At 41.9% G+C, this 15,359-nt stretch overlaps 2 protein-coding genes across 4 annotated transcripts; one reads left to right on the forward strand and one right to left on the reverse strand.

Moving 5' to 3' along the window:
* mbpa (myelin basic protein a) lies at window positions 1-7,324 on the forward strand. The gene is made up of 6 exons (XM_079522392.1): window positions 1-265; window positions 2,559-2,651; window positions 3,014-3,046; window positions 3,415-3,435; window positions 5,114-5,194; window positions 5,855-7,324. The coding sequence occupies exons 1-6, from the start codon at window positions 158-160 to the stop codon at window positions 5,903-5,905; spliced, it is 387 nt and encodes a 128-aa protein (XP_079378518.1). The 5' UTR covers window positions 1-157; the 3' UTR covers window positions 5,906-7,324.
* A 1,220-nt stretch (window positions 7,325-8,544) lies between these two features.
* On the reverse strand, window positions 8,545-13,767 carry zbtb22a (zinc finger and BTB domain containing 22a). 3 transcript variants are annotated; one of them, XM_079522390.1, is made up of 4 exons: window positions 13,481-13,767; window positions 12,643-12,906; window positions 11,028-11,814; window positions 8,545-10,921 (listed from the first exon to the last, which is right to left on the reverse strand). In XM_079522390.1, the coding sequence occupies exons 2-4, from the start codon at window positions 12,847-12,849 to the stop codon at window positions 9,885-9,887; spliced, it is 2,031 nt and encodes a 676-aa protein (XP_079378516.1). In that variant the 5' UTR covers window positions 12,850-12,906; window positions 13,481-13,767; the 3' UTR covers window positions 8,545-9,884. The 3 variants fall into 3 exon arrangements, with proteins under 3 accessions (XP_079378516.1, XP_079378517.1, XP_079378515.1); XM_079522391.1 differs by having other exon boundaries at window positions 12,643-12,924; XM_079522389.1 differs by having other exon boundaries at window positions 12,643-13,767.
* Between the last annotated feature and the right edge of the window lie 1,592 nt (window positions 13,768-15,359).

A 15,359-nucleotide genomic window follows, 5' to 3' on the forward strand; every position in this document is an offset into this window, starting at 1 on the left:
AGCCCCCTCTGCGTCAGATGGGCAGCGAACTATCCTGAAGTAGCACAGACGGGTCTTGGCATTAGTGGACTTTGGATTGCTTGGAAGAGGACTACTCCAACAGTGTGTGGTAGATACAGAGCGCCTCGAACCCCACCCAACCAAACCAACCACTAGCATGTCCACGGCAAGCACCTCAGGGCTAGGGAGGAAAAAGAAGAGCCCCGGCCTCATGGATCAGATTAGTAAACTCTTGTCTGGAGGGGACAAAAAGAAAAGAAGCAAGGTGAGCATATACTCTACTGAAAATGGTTTTGAAATATTTACTTAAATGGGTGATTCAGGTTTTTAAACCTTCACCAAAAGGGATGGATAACGTTTTTAAACTTTTAACAATGGGATGGTTCAGGCCTTTAAATCCTTAATACTCCATACTTAAAGTGATGCTAAGCAAGGTTACTGACATGTGTCACAAAGTGAATCGTTTTTTTTATTAATTAACAAACACATCATAGTTGTGTTTTTTTACGATATGAGATAGAAATTGTACTCAGATATACAGCTTGGAGCTGCTCAATAACACTGCAGTCTTTTAAGTCCTGATGTCAAGTAGTTACAGCCTAGTGCAAGTGCCTTGCTCGGTGGAACGTTGGCAGTTCCACAGAGATTCCAGACTAATATCTACACAGTCTGGCCATGCTAGGCTAGAAGTTGGTGCGTATGCGGGAAGAATGCAGTTTGTTCACCTACACTAATAGGATCTTACTTTATGACTAGATATAAAAAAGGATCGGTGGATCACATCACATCATGGAATGTTAGTTAAGCAATCATTTAGCCTCTGACAAATTAATTTGGCAAAAAGTGCATTTCTCTGTGGATTTATTTTTAATATGAGGCAGAAAAAGAAGATTCCTATCCAGCGAATATGATCCACCTTTCAATCACCTTTATCAACCTTATGCCAAACCAGCATGCTTTATTATTTTTTATAGGGTTCAATACATTTACAGATATTCTGAAATCAAGTGACTGCTTTTCAGCATTTCTTCTTTCTGATAGTGAACAATGAGAGACACAAGAAAGGCAGGAAAGAGAGGGTGGATGAGATGCAGCAAAGAGCCCCAGTCGGATTCAAACCTGGGCTAGCCGCAGGAAATTTATATGGCATGCACTCGCGAGCTTTTGTAAATAGCAACTTTCTCTCATAAGTGGCTATTTCTTATAGGAAGTTGTTCAGAGATATGGATGTGTTGTTAATGTCAAAGACTGCCACTAATGTCAAGATATACATTTTCCAGTTTATAAAAGCCATACCCTGTAGGGTTACTCCATGCCATGGTACAGGATGTGTCCCTAAATGTGTTTCGTTGTTGTGTTTTGTTTCTACATTTTATATAGAGTTTTCAATAATGTAAAACATACAAAATGGTCTACTCATGGTGAAACATCCCAATAGTGGGACTGGTTAGCACACAGCAAATTCCTTCCATGTGATTTCATTTGCACACTCAGGATTTTGCAGTGTACTGATGAGTGTGGGTGTAAAGGGAGAGGCTCAATCCATTCTAAATTTGAATGTAGAGATGTCTGGACAGTCTACCGGTATTATAAACCATTTTCTGGCTATATATTTTTTCTAAGAATTTCTACTGAATTCTACCATTCTATTCTTATTTGGCCGTTTGCCATTGTTACATCATCATTAGAATGTTCAGTACTCAGAAGTCTAAACTATTGGAAGATAATATACCTGAAAAGGTTGGTCTCTCTCTGCATGATTACAACTGTATTCAATTCACAATTCTGTCAATTAAACTAATCTACTATCTACTAATCGATAAGTCGGCAATGACTTATGATTATTTGACTTTTATTTTATTTAGACCTTTATTTATATAGGTCAAATCTTATTTTTAGAGAGAGCCCTGTCCACTCCTAAACAAGGCTCCATTTATTAAGCAGAAATGCATATTAAGAGTTTATAGTCACATCAACCTACATGTTATGCTATGCAGTGCAATGCCATGCTAATGTCAGTAAGGTATTATGTGACCATAAGCCTACAGTACATAAATTCATAGTTGTATTACTATATAGAAGGTGAGTGTACGGTTATAATACAGGCATCCACGAACCAGTATCTCCCACGTTTTAAATACACAATCTTTACTTGTGTTATGTGCTAAGCTTTAAACTTTCATCTCTATTATGGAATTTAATTATGCCATATTTGTCTGTCCACAAATCCAACTTCAAAGGCATTTTGCTGTTGACACAAGTAACCAAATTAGAAAATGTACAGTATTAAGATATTTTGAAAGGCTTACTCAATATTATGTGGAAAATTCCGGTGCCCAATGTGTGGTGGTGTCCCAATTTTATATTTGTTTAAATAATATATTTTGATACATTTAATAAATATAACATTTGATGCCTTTATAGTTTCTGTTCTAAAGTTATACTACTACACCTGAGGGACCAGCTGAACTGCAAATACAATGATGCCATTTAAAAACCATTTAATTTCAAAATAGGCACGGGAACAACTACACAAAACCTTGTACAATGTCTTTCAGGGATCATTCCGGGGTCAAACCGCCTCACCCCAAACAGGCTCTTCCCGTCGCAAACCTGCTGAAAATGCTGTTGTGCAGTTCTTCAGGAGCATTGTGAGTATCCTGATCCTAGATATACATTCACCATTGTTTTGCCCGTCCCTTACCATTTAAATATACAAATACTGCATTTTGCTCTTTGTCGACCAACATGGTTACTTTACTGACATGTGTTACACCAGTGTCTATATGACTGGTATCAACTCTTTCATCTTAGTTTACTTCTTGTGATTTCACTGTTTCTTTCAAGCAGAGGATACTAATCGCTTTTGCCCTGCTCTGTCTTATTTACATACTGATAATGTTTGAATTCACCCTTCAATCAGAATCGTAACCATAAATTGATTTGGATTTCAGAGTTAAGTCTGCTGTATATTAAAAAGCAGTCACACTGATGTCATTGTCCTGTTTCTCAGGTTTCCTCTCCTCTCCCCTCTCCTAAGTCCAGGGTGAGTGCATTTTCAGAATGTTTGGTTTATGGTAGTAGTAGGTAGTACAGGGGTTACGTTTTAGAGACATAGGGATGGATAGAACTACAGTATTATTAGTCTTCCAGTCCTTCAGTCCGTGCAGATGAGACTCATAACAATCCTTTATTTGAAATGACTGCATGTCCACAACAGCAATATGTTAGCAGGGTTCTGTTACAGCAGGTACTGCACATATTCATATAACATGCCATTATGTTGCCACATAATGCCTAGAAAATGCTTCTAGGAATTGTTGCTACAAATATTCAAATTGCAAACAGGCAGAGACAGAGCTAGTATCCTATCCAAACATCATGTTTGCTGTTCCCTTTCTCTTTCATGTCCAGTGGAGGGATGCCTTGGGCTTGGTATGTCATTTAGTCTTCACTCTCAAATTGATCTAAATCCTATTGCTGCTTTCACAGTTCTGTGTGTAACCAGAATTCACTGGTGTCTTCTCTTCAGAGCACCTTCGTGACGTGTTGGCCAGTCTTTGTCTTACCTAAACTGTCTTCTGTTGGTGCCTCTGCTTTGTCCTCCTGTCTTCCTTATTCTGTGTTTTCTTTCTTCAAATCCAAATACTGCCACCCACACACACAAGCGCACGCACGCACGCACGCAGGCAGGCACGCACGTACGCACACACGCACGCACGCACGCACGCACGCACGCACGATTGATTGGTTGAATGATCCATCATTAATTGATTCAGTCTCAATGCTATTCATTGATTCATTATATTATAATTAGATATACAGAACAACAGGCTTATTTACTTCATAACATTTCAATCCCCCTTCCCCTTTTGCTTCAATCCAGAGCGACTCACTGCTTCTGGATGACTTTGAAACTGCTCGACTATTTATGAGCCGTCGCTGGTAAAAAATAAAATTCTCTCTCAGGAACTCTTGGCCTGCATCAATGTCCTCCTACCATCTCCTCTACCTGTCCGCTCTCTACTTTCTGTCACCTCTCTTTCCCCCCTGTGGAGAAGATGACTCACTAATCCACCTGTTTTGGCTCCTTGCCATTTCTTCCCATTTGTGATTTGTCCAGAGTGAACCATCCTGCTGTATGTGTCAGAGATATGACAGTGATCCTCTTGTGTGTCCCATTGTTCTTGAGCTATGTGTTTGTAATCCATTCTCTCTCCCGTAAAGGTCGTCGTTATGCATCTGAATATGCTCATTTCACATTTCCTTATCGTCTTGTTTATGCTATTCACCGAATACAGTCCATTGTTTCATCTGTACAGTGCCACTGACGTGTCAAATTCACATAACTGCAATTGGTTCTTTTTGTTTGTTTTTCACCACCTTAAGTTGTTTATATTGATTGTATATGTGTGGTGTGCTATATGCCTGTAAGTGATCAGGCTGTTCAAATATGTCAAAAGCGCCACATAACTAAAAAGAAATACGAAAATCAAATGAGAAGATAACATTCCAAAAACAAAAAAACTCTTTGCAGATGTGTGGTTTTCATCAGAACGCAGATTCCACTCCTGACTGGTGTTGTGAACACCATGCAATAGTACATTTAAAATGCTGTATTCCTTATTTTAAAGGATAACCCCAGTGGATTTTTCGTATTTTCTTTCTCACATTTGGTTCCATTTACATAATCCATCATTGACCATATTCACGTGCTCATTGGCTCAATGGCAATTTCCACAAATACACAGAATGGTATTATTAGTCTGAATAAAGGCTACTTTCATAATAGCCTTATAAAGCATTGTTTCTGGATTTCTTTTTTACTTGACCATGTTTGACAATGATTATGTCAGTGGAACTCAATGTGGGGGGAAAAAAACATCTGCAGTTAGCTTAATCTAGTAAAGAGTCAATATTTGAACAATGGCTCCCTTTTTATGACTATCTACAGTCAACATAGTTTACGCGAAAACTCTTTACTTTATTCTAGTCTGAATGGTTTGATTAACTTCCAGTTCGGATTTCAAAAACAAACATCATCAACATGGCTCCAGGTCCTGTTTCAGATCAAGCCTGCCTCCATCCGTACTTATAAAACATCTTTTCATAGGCCACACCACGTGCTGAGAGTACCAAGTCACCCCTCAGACGTCGCAGAGACCAAAGCACACTGTCCCGAATCTTCAACCTGGTGAGCTCACCTAATGTTCATCTCCATGTTGCAACCAAATTATAGCACTCGATCCTTTCCCAGAGTACAGAATATACCTGGTAAACACTGTGCTTTGTTTGTGTTTGCCTCAATACAACAGTGATGCTATCAACAGAGATCAGTGAGTAGTAGCTAGTAGTACCTTAATATAATATGGTTTCTCATTATTATTTTATACAAGCTACATTTTGCCATTCATATTATATATATATAGTTTATATGTGCTCCTTCTTTTCCATTTGTTATGCAGTATCATGTTTTCACATTCCACCATAATAAGAAACTAACAATCTCCTGTGCAATAATTTAACATGTAAAAATCACATCATGCAAATTGAAAACTCAGGCTTGTGCATCTGTCATTAAGTTTGCAATACATTTTATATTGTATTATTTATGTATACTTAATCTACCTCAGCTGTCAATACTCAACGTTTTGAATCCCTATTCCCTACCAATGTGAACTAGTTGACAATCAGAAATTATTACCAAAAGCAAAAGTCAACAAGTTGCAACATTGTTTTCGCTGAAAATTGCAGCACCTGAGATTGCTCTTGCATGGACACCATGTTTAGTTGCAGAAGGCAGGCATTGGATCTGTCAGTCACCTGATGCTCTTACTTCTACATCTCTTCCCAGGGAGAAACCAAGTCCCGTCCACCCCCCAAACGCTGGAGCACCATCTTTTGAGCCCTCCACCGAGGAACCAACCACAGATCCAAATGAGACGGGGCAGGATGAAGAAAATGGCAAAGATCTGCGTTCAGTGGACTCACAACATCAAGATATGTTAACCAACTAACATCACGCTCCTTTGTTTTTAGACAGTGACACAACTGACCATAGTCACATGATGACCAATTAGCTCTTCCATCACACCCGGGTATGACATAAGAGCAATATGGCCGCCGTGTGGTTAATGTCATAGGCAGTATATTATGCAGTCTGTTGGAATGTATGTGGTCACTGAGGGGGGGGGGGGGGGGGGGACGAGCATGTACATGTAATTTAGTTACAATGTTGCTATACATTCATTTTTATTCTAATTATGAGGGTTAGTTTTATGTACATCTCTATATACTTGGCTTTGTAATGCTATAAGGTTTGGTAATGCAGTAAACATATATTGCATGTATTTATAAGAGCAAAACATCCTACTGTAAAATGTTGCTCAATGAGCTACTGTATCACATCACCCATTCCTGAACATTGGTCTGATGGTGCTAATGTCTAGTCTGTCTGGCGTTCAAGGTGTATTCATGGAAACTGTTTGTTTTTGTATCCCTGTTGTCTGCATTTTGTACATGATGTATGCTTTATATGGCTTCCTGCTTTCAGCAACAGCAGTGACAAACCTCGTCCTACACCTTTATGTGTTTTGTGTGTGTCTGAGTATTAGTGGTTGTTGTACCGTATGTGTTGTGTGTGACTGTGTAAAAGTTATTGCATGTAAAGTATGTGGTTGTGTGATGCATTTGAAGATTCAACTGGAAACTTGCACATAAATGGTAAATGGAGACTAATATTGTTTTACTTAACACATTTGGTATTTGGTTTACCTGCCTTCCCTTTAATACATAAACATGAATAGCATTATGCTATCCAAGTTAATAAAATGCCCTTTCAGCATGCACTGTTACACAATTGAAAATACAAAAAAGCCTTAAAAATGTGGTCCGTTTTCTTTTTATATGAACATTTATTGCATCTATCACATTTATAGAAACGTCTTTGTATATTAATGTGTTAATTCTTTGTTCTAATGACATTCACATATTATTTAGAAATCTATTAACAGAAGGTACTCAGAAGGTCAGATGGTAAGTAGCTCAAAGGTCAAAGTGGTAACGAAAGGTGGTTACAGGACTTGGGACACTGAAGGACAGTGTGATGTTTGGAAACATTTTCTTTTCAACTTCATTTGTGCATAATTAATGATACTGCCTCTCTTCTTTTGTACATCGGCGATGTGTATGTTCACTGTAATTATGTGTTCAATAAAATTATTAAAATGCCAATGTTTGCCTGAGGTTGCTGACATCTTGTGGCACTGTGTATACCTACATTTTGTAATGATGATCCTAGCTTGAAATAAAAAACAAATTCACATTTTGTCTCCTTTGATTTTAAAGTGTTTGCTAATGATTCTATCTAGTGCAAAATAACATTGAATTCTCTGATCACCAGGGCCGGATCTACCATATGGGCACTTTGGGCACGTGCCCAGGGGCCCTTGGGCACCAGGGGCCCCTCAAAAAAATAAAATCTGAATTAAAGAAATGGTGTCTAAAAAGATTAGTGTTTTATTGTTAGTGAGAAGGGCAGCTGAAAAGTGCAATTGTGTGTAAAGCAGCAACAATGCGCTAGATTGGCTGTCACTCTGGGGGGGGGGGGGGGGGGGGGGGGGTAGGCGACCGGACATAGGCCAATATAACGGCATACAACTGCCCCAAAACGGCTCCGAAACAGCAAAAATGTTGCGCGCGCGTGAAGGGGGGCCCTTCGAGCTTCAGTGCCCAGGGGCCCTCAGAGGTGTTAATCCGGCCCTGCTGATCACCAAGTGTTACAATATCCTAGTATCCATTCTAATGTAGCATAAGATATACTTATAAAACATTTTCAAGCATGTTTTAACTTTACACATAACTGCCACAAACCAACCAAAAGATGTAAGTGCAAGATTGAAATACTGATACATTTCAACAACTTCCCATTAAATGTGTTTATAAGAATGAGGGCTTTGGACACTGCATATCAGAATATGTAACGAAAAGTTTATTCAGCACAACTAAAGAGTGAAACAGTGAAGAATTGAGGCAAGGTGCGCCCACCTCCAATTATGGATAAGGATTTAAGATTTAAAAAAAATCTCCCAATCATAAAGCAATAATCCCTGCGGAAGAATCATATACTGTAGCAGTAAACATTAACATGACCTGGCTCTTCACCAACAAATCACAATGGGTCTCATTATGTCAAAAATAGATACACTAAGCCATAAACTCAGAGCGATTTTCGCTCCACGGAACTATAAAGCAGAATTTCTGTTGGATTCCCTTGTTAATTCTAGCCATGGGAAAAACAACTTTCACATCATTGGAAATACTGCTGAGAAATATTTTTTCAAGGACACCGGCCCTTAAACCACAATTAGCAGAGACTCTTATCCTACATTCACTGTTCCTGTGATTATATTAATTGGCTCAAAGTAGCATGAAATCAGCAATGACAACATACGAGCAAGGTTAAAGGAAGCTTTCTTACATTTTTTATGCAGAGCCATTATTCTTGTTGGCTCTCTAATATTCAAAGTCCTTAACAGTACCAAAATTATGAGAAAGTAAAGATACAGTATATTGTGTAAGGATGTACTGTATAACAAGGTAGTGGGCAATACGGACAAAATCAAACATCACAATATTTTCATCATTTTTCGACCACGGTTGAGATTGTGGATTTCACAATATCACGCCAGACATCCCGGTCCTTCATTGCCATCCCCAGTTCCTGCCTGTGTCCCTAGCGATGACATCAGAGAACAACAGATTTCTACCTCTGGTCTGCTTTGAGGCAGGACTCCAGAGAAGAAGGGAAGATATAACCTCATTGTCGGCTCTGTAGCAGTGGCCGGCAAACTGTGTTCTTCTGGATCGGACTAGTGAAGAAACACGGGTAACGTTGCCGTATATTAGATTAGTCGATGGGTGGCTCTTACAAGTCATATTTTGCGCTCTCATTAGAAGGCGGGTGTAAGTGCCATCCAACCGCTTCTCTAGTTTCTTTGAAAGTGTCCATGTCTCGGAGCCATAGAGTAGAATCGGCTCAACGGTCGTCCTTTTTTGACCAATACTCCATATCAATAATATCGTAATGTGTCAATTTCCTTTAAATTGTGAAACTACACATTTTTATACAATTGACAATATTTGAAGGTATAATAAAGGCTTATGTGATTAAAACCAGGATAAGACATTTATGCCATATTACCGCATCCAAAATCCTCATATCTTGACAATATAAATATATTGCCTAGTCCTACAAGGATATATTTACAATCTAAAAAGAATACCTCATGTAAATGTCATGCCCTTTAGAAAGATTATTTTAAATCAGCCCACAGCATCTTGCCCTGATGAGATGAAAAGCAAAGGCAAACTGACCTTTCATCCACAACCTATTTAACACCCTTCCGGCTGCTTCAATTTGTATGTGTAGATAACTATGTCCCCTGTACCTTACTGTAAGGTACAGGTTATTATGTATACATACAAATTATACCAAATATTAATTATCTGGGGTCATTGTAGGGTTGCCCTTTGATGCTTACATTTCCCTTTGTAGTGTAAATGTACGGTATATGGGATCTGAAGCTACATCAACATGGCCTATTATCTCCACCTTTCAAGCACATTGTTTAATATTTATTCCTTCTGGATATGTATGTTCATTGTTCATTCAATTACTGAAATGCACTGAATTACTATGATGTGATGTTGAGCAACAGATACCTCTGTTGCCTTACACAAGTCTTTACACTATTCTTTGTTGGTTATTGTTATTGCTGCTCAATGTTGAAGAACCAAAACCAAAGCATTTAAGCTTATGTACTCATATATACATTAATGTTTAATCTTGAAAGAATCTGACTAGAGTGAAATGCCGTATTTATTTAGCTAAAACTCTCCTTTTTAAAAACATGGCAGTCCAGGCTCCTCGATTGAGTCCTTAGCTCATCAACAATCCCAGACACGTTGCCCAGCATCCCACCCATGGGAAAATCCACTTCCTCCACTTTCACCTGGCCTCCTGCTGCCAGAAAAGCTGCATCCCCTTCATCAAAACCATAGCTATAGCCGTCGCCCAGCTCTGCCGCTACACTTACAGCATCATCATTAGCAGAGGAGCTGGCAGCAAGTCTCTCGCAGCGGGCCTGGTGCCTCAGGAAGCTGTCCCTCCAGATAACTTTCTTCCCACACACACTGCACTCGTAGGGCCGGAGACCTCCGTGTGTCTTGAGGTGCTTGGTCAGGTGGTGTTTCATCTTGAAGGACTTGGCACAAACGGGGCAGCCGAACGGCCGCAGGTTTAGGTGCTGCATCTTGACGTGTCGGTCACGCATACTCTTCAGGGTGTAGGCCTTGCCACAGTGGCAGAAGTGCACTTTGCCCGTATAGGCGGCTCCTGTGAGGGAGAGCGATGACGACGAGGATGGGGTGGGGGGTGAAGAGGAGGGTGGGAATGGGGCAGAGGGTGGGGATAGGTGGCGACTGGATGTTGGGGTCACTGGTCTCTGCCAGTTAATCTCTGACGCCCCCATTGTGAACTCACCGTTGTCAGGAGATGCAGGCAGCAGAGGTCTCTGGGAAACCTGCCCTGTGCCATCTTCAATCTCATCGTATGTGTCTCCGCTGAAGGTCCCCTCTGTAAAGCGCCCACAATCCACATCCTCCTCATCGTAGGTGTCCTCTGCTCCGTCCTGTGGCCTCGACTCAGGCTGGGACCAGGGGGTGGTCTGCCACTGTGTTCGCGTTGTTGGACCAGGAACACCGCCCTCAGTTTCACAACCAGTTAGTGAGGTCATGTTTGAAGCAGGGACACCTTTCTGTGTCTCCCTCTGCTGCTCTTTCTCCTTCGTTTCCTCTGCACTCACTTTGACCACTGCTTGTCCAGTGTCCTCACTCTGGTGTGTGCCGGGACGGAAATCTCCTAGAACGGATAACAGAAAATATAATAAAACCCATTAATGTAGGTCAGAAAATACAAACACATAAGTCACATATCTAGAATGGGGATTGGGGAAACAGTTTCTCACCTGGATGGACAGTTTGCACCAATCCTTCCCTCTTCTCCATCACTTCATCTCCTATTCCTTCATCTGCCTCGATTGCTCTTCTTTCAGTCCTCCTCTTCTCTAGCACGTCGCCACTCTCAACACTGTCTCTATTCCTATCATGCAGTCTCTCCAAGCTGAGCGCTGCTCCCCTCTGATGAACTCTGACTTTCTGCCTCAATGCCTCGCCACCGTTGAACACCCCGCCGTCACGATGAGTCCTGCTGTTGTGACCGTGGCCATCGTGGCTGAAGGGGCTCACTTTCTCATGGCTGGATACCCATCCTTCTTCACAGCTGGAGTATTCACTCTCCCCGAAGCTGGGAAGGTTGTCGATTTGCGAATCAGCCAAGTGTTGGGCTGGCGAGGGTCTTGGACGGCCCCATCGTGAAAACTGCTGTGGCCTCCTCCATGTGGCCAAGGGAGGCAGGGCGTCAGGCTTCCTGTCCCTCCTTTTCACTTCCCTCTCCATGTACATGCAGTCCGTGCTGCTAGGGGACTGTTGCCGAGAGGAAGAGCCGGCGTGAGTAGGCCCTGCAGCAGCATCCACGACAGTGCACTCCGCAGGGGGCCGAGGCCTCTTAAGGAGCTCTGTGCACTTGTCCACAATGTGCCACATCTGGAGGAAGCTGGCCACGGTGACATAGTTGACGATGTCGTCGTGCACAATGCTCAGCTGGCCCGTGTAGGCAGAGCTCAAGACACTCTCAAAGGCTACTGGGTCCATAACTGAGGGCAGGGACACAGTGGTGACATTCTTCAGTAGCACCTGTTGAGGAACAACACATTTGACAGACTATAGAAGACCACATTGAATCACTTCTGGAAATACCTTTGTCTTTACCTTTTCACTATCATGACTAATATTTTATAAAGTATGCATATGGTCTGCCTTGTGCACCACACTATAAATGTGTTAGAATAATGGGTGCGTTCGCATATGCACACCGGGAATGTGCTCAGTTTTTGTGCTGGGTGGGCGGTCACCCAGCTAATTTAGGGCCAATGTAAATGATGAACACTTGTATAGTGATGTACTAAATGCTTGCCTAAGTTGCCTTGCTACAGTAGCTTAGCTTTCACCTTGCACTGGGCAAGACCTACGCTGTAGACGGTATCATTTGTTAAGTTGTGGGATTTTTGGCGGAAGTACCCCTCAAGGAAATGACGTTGACTCTTTACAAATCAGTTTACATTCTGTGTATGAAACAAGTGTTGTGATTGGTCGAAAGAATATCGTATCCGGGGGAAATGCATCTGACGGAAGTTCTGGCCGACACTTCCGCCGATACCGTCTCTGCCTTACGTTGTGACCAGGCTTTTCTCTTCGCAGATGAGTAAGCCTGGGACCGAGGCTACTGAGGAGCACTCGAGACGCCGCAGTGACACACACTCGCACAGAAAAACCCCAACTTCTGAGTAGGGTTGGTCAGTGCGGATACTCGGCACACCCGGGGCGCAACCAGCACACCAGATTTTCGAACGACAGCGCACCGGCCACCGAGTGTACTGAAGAAATCAACGAGAACATTAGTGCGCTCAGTGTGAATTTCTGAACGCACCCAATGTATGACTGTATATCACATTCATAAATTACCTGGTCGTGGAAATAAGGTGAACAGGCAGCCAGCACACAGCGATGGGCCCTGAAGACATGTCCTTGCACCTGTATGGAGAGGTCACACAACCTGCCCTCCTCCCGCTGACGGTTCAGGTTGTCCAACACGGCAGCACGGGCTCCAGGGAAACACACTTGGAAAATCGTGCCTGCTGGGGCACTAGAAGCACTGAAGGGCTGATCCATGGTCGTGGAGCACTATGAGAACCATGGGGTCACTGTCCAATGATACACTTTGATGCCCTGAAGGGTAGATAATGACTATTTTTGATTACATTTTATATAGTCAACTCATACCAGACACATGTAGGCTGTTGCGCTGACATTCTTTATAAATGATGTGCTGTCCTGCATTTGTCATGTAAGAAGCTGCATGAGGAAGTTTCACCTGGCAACTGCATCCAACCAAAGCAAGATATCCTATTCAGATGGACGACCAGACTATTATCATAACCTCAGTAGCATGACGCTTAGTCGCTTACCATGCTTGAAGGAGTTGGGGTCAACTAGACAAAGGTGCTATAACTACTACTAACTTCTTTTCGCTCAAATGTAATGCAAAAAACTACCAAGCAGACTAGCATCTAGCGTTAGCATAAACAGTCTAAATACCGTAGAGACTCCAGTAGCCATATTGTCAGCCAACATTTAGCAGTTATTTTAGATTTATGTCGTTAAAGCGATGGTTTTGCTGTAAAGTCAAGTGCAATACGCAGCATGATAATATCAATATTTGAAAATAAGTTTGCCTCGTCAAAACAAGCAAGCTAACGATAGCTACTGTAAGTAAGTATAGTAACGCATTTTGTGGTTGTACCTGTGTAGCTAAAGCTAGCCTCAGCATCAACAGTCCACGCACGCTGTCAGACTCATCACTGCCACTGTGGGTGAGAGTTGAGAGACAGTGCCAGTGGGAGTGCTACCTGGCATTACACAACATTCTTTGGAAATTGTAAAAACTTCCTCGGTCCAATTAAGTAGCCTACAGTTTTGTCAAAGATGTTCATCAGTTCATGTCTTCATTCATCTTCTTTTGTATTTCCCAATTCCAGCAGACAGATCGCCGTGTTGGTGTGTGCTGCCTCCCACTGTTGGTGTTAGGTACTGCCCACCGTTTACCTTATCTGGCGAGGGGGCGAGGGTGCTATTGACCATATTGACCACACTGCCATCTTGCCAGCAACGTGCGAACTATAGGTGCAGCTTCCCATTGATTGACATCCCATTCATCCAAACAGAAAAGTCCTATCTAATTGTATTAAACAACGTCAAACTCAACAACATTGCAGCTGTACGAAAAACTTGAATTATCCTCTTACTATCTGCAAAGTTTCATGTTTCATAAAAATCCACCGTACACATGTGGATTTGTATGAAACAAACACTTTGCAGATAGAAAGAGGATAATTCAAGCTTTTCGTACAGCTGCAATGTTGGTGAGTTTGAGGTTGTTTAATACAATTAGATAGGACTTTTCTGTTTGGATGAATGGGCTGTCAATGGGAAGTTGCACCTAGTTAGTACATTGCTGTCAAGATGGCAGCGGTGTGCATAAGGTCAATATGATCTGGCTGGTGACGCGAGGTTATATCTGGCCTCTCGAGACAGACTGTTGACTTTATTTTTTGACGATGGGTTCTCAGATTGTATCTGGCCTTACCCTAGCCTAGGGCCTAGGCGAGGTTACTTAAAACACCTAACTACATTTTAATGAAACAGAAAAACAATATATAACGTTTTCCTACGTAGATGTATTTATCGATGTGTGCGACGATTGCAGCTTGCAGGCTTTAAAGGGACGGTTATGATATGATTCAATGGAGAGATAAAAACACACGCGCGTGCGCGCGTCAGTAACAGTAGGCTATGGCTATACATATAAATACATATACAAGGCTATTTTAATTTCCTTTTTTTAATCAATGGCGTCATGGCGATAGATGTATGCTAGTCTACTTCTACATTCCCAATATATAGGCTATAGCTTAACAAGCATTAGCCATGGGCGGCCCATGGCCCATGCCAATTGTTTATGCTTGTTGAGAGAGTAGCCTATACGGGAGGGAAAGGAATAGAATAGAAATACTAGTATGGGTGGGTAAATATACTAATACATCGCCATGTTGTTGATTTCAAAGCCGTCAACAACGTACAACCGACAATTGCGTGTGATGTGAGCGGACTGAGCGCTGCGCCCGCGCTACTTCCATCCTCACAGGCGTTTTACCGCAGTGCATCTGCATCATCCTCTGAACGGAGCGACAGACCGACAGGCGTTCTGTTGCACGCACCATCAGCAGACAAAAACTATAACGATTTTCATTATACCGAGAACAGGACGAAAAGACAATATCATTGCTTTTGGCTTATTTGGAACGTGTATATGGGCCTGGGTAGGCTGCCTAGTATACCGTATGGGCACCTGCAGTTTTATATACGATGTCATCGCAGCCGAAGCATCTTTTCTGCGAGACTGCGGTCATTCGATAGATTAGGCTAATCATTAGCCTACATAAATATTTCCACATCCAACTGTCATCGCCGGCTGGTTAAACAGTTTGAGAAATAACAGGAGGACTGTGTTTTTTCTTTTATATTTTGGGACGAATAACCGCGAAGAGAGGTGGCCTCTATTTTCGGACGTCAAAACAGTAGGCTTCGTTTTCAAATTATCTAAATTATGTATCAAAGTATAG

This window comes from Electrona antarctica, assembly GCF_951216825.1.
Source record: "Electrona antarctica genome assembly, chromosome: 15".
NCBI classification, from domain to species: Eukaryota; Metazoa; Chordata; class Actinopteri; order Myctophiformes; family Myctophidae; genus Electrona; species Electrona antarctica.

What these genes read in the sequence shown, in the direction of transcription:
- mbpa (XM_079522392.1), top strand. Translation starts at nt 158, where the DNA reads ATGTCCACGGCAAGCACCTCAGGGCTAGGGAGGAAAAAGAAGAGCCCC. An exon ending in TGCAGTTCTTCAGGAGCATT is followed by an intron (nt 2,652 to 3,013) that starts GTGAGTATCCTG and finishes CCTGTTTCTCAG; the next exon opens with GTTTCCTCTCCTCTCCCCTC. An exon ending in TGTCCCGAATCTTCAACCTG is followed by an intron (nt 5,195 to 5,854) that starts GTGAGCTCACCT and finishes ATCTCTTCCCAG; the next exon opens with GGAGAAACCAAGTCCCGTCC.
- zbtb22a (XM_079522390.1), bottom strand. Translation starts at nt 12,849, where the DNA reads ATGGATCAGCCCTTCAGTGCTTCTAGTGCCCCAGCAGGCACGATTTTC. An exon ending in CACCTTATTTCCACGACCAG is followed by an intron (nt 11,815 to 12,642) that starts GTAATTTATGAA and finishes GTTCCTCAACAG; the next exon opens with GTGCTACTGAAGAATGTCAC. An exon ending in GGTGCAAACTGTCCATCCAG is followed by an intron (nt 10,922 to 11,027) that starts GTGAGAAACTGT and finishes TATCCGTTCTAG; the next exon opens with GAGATTTCCGTCCCGGCACA.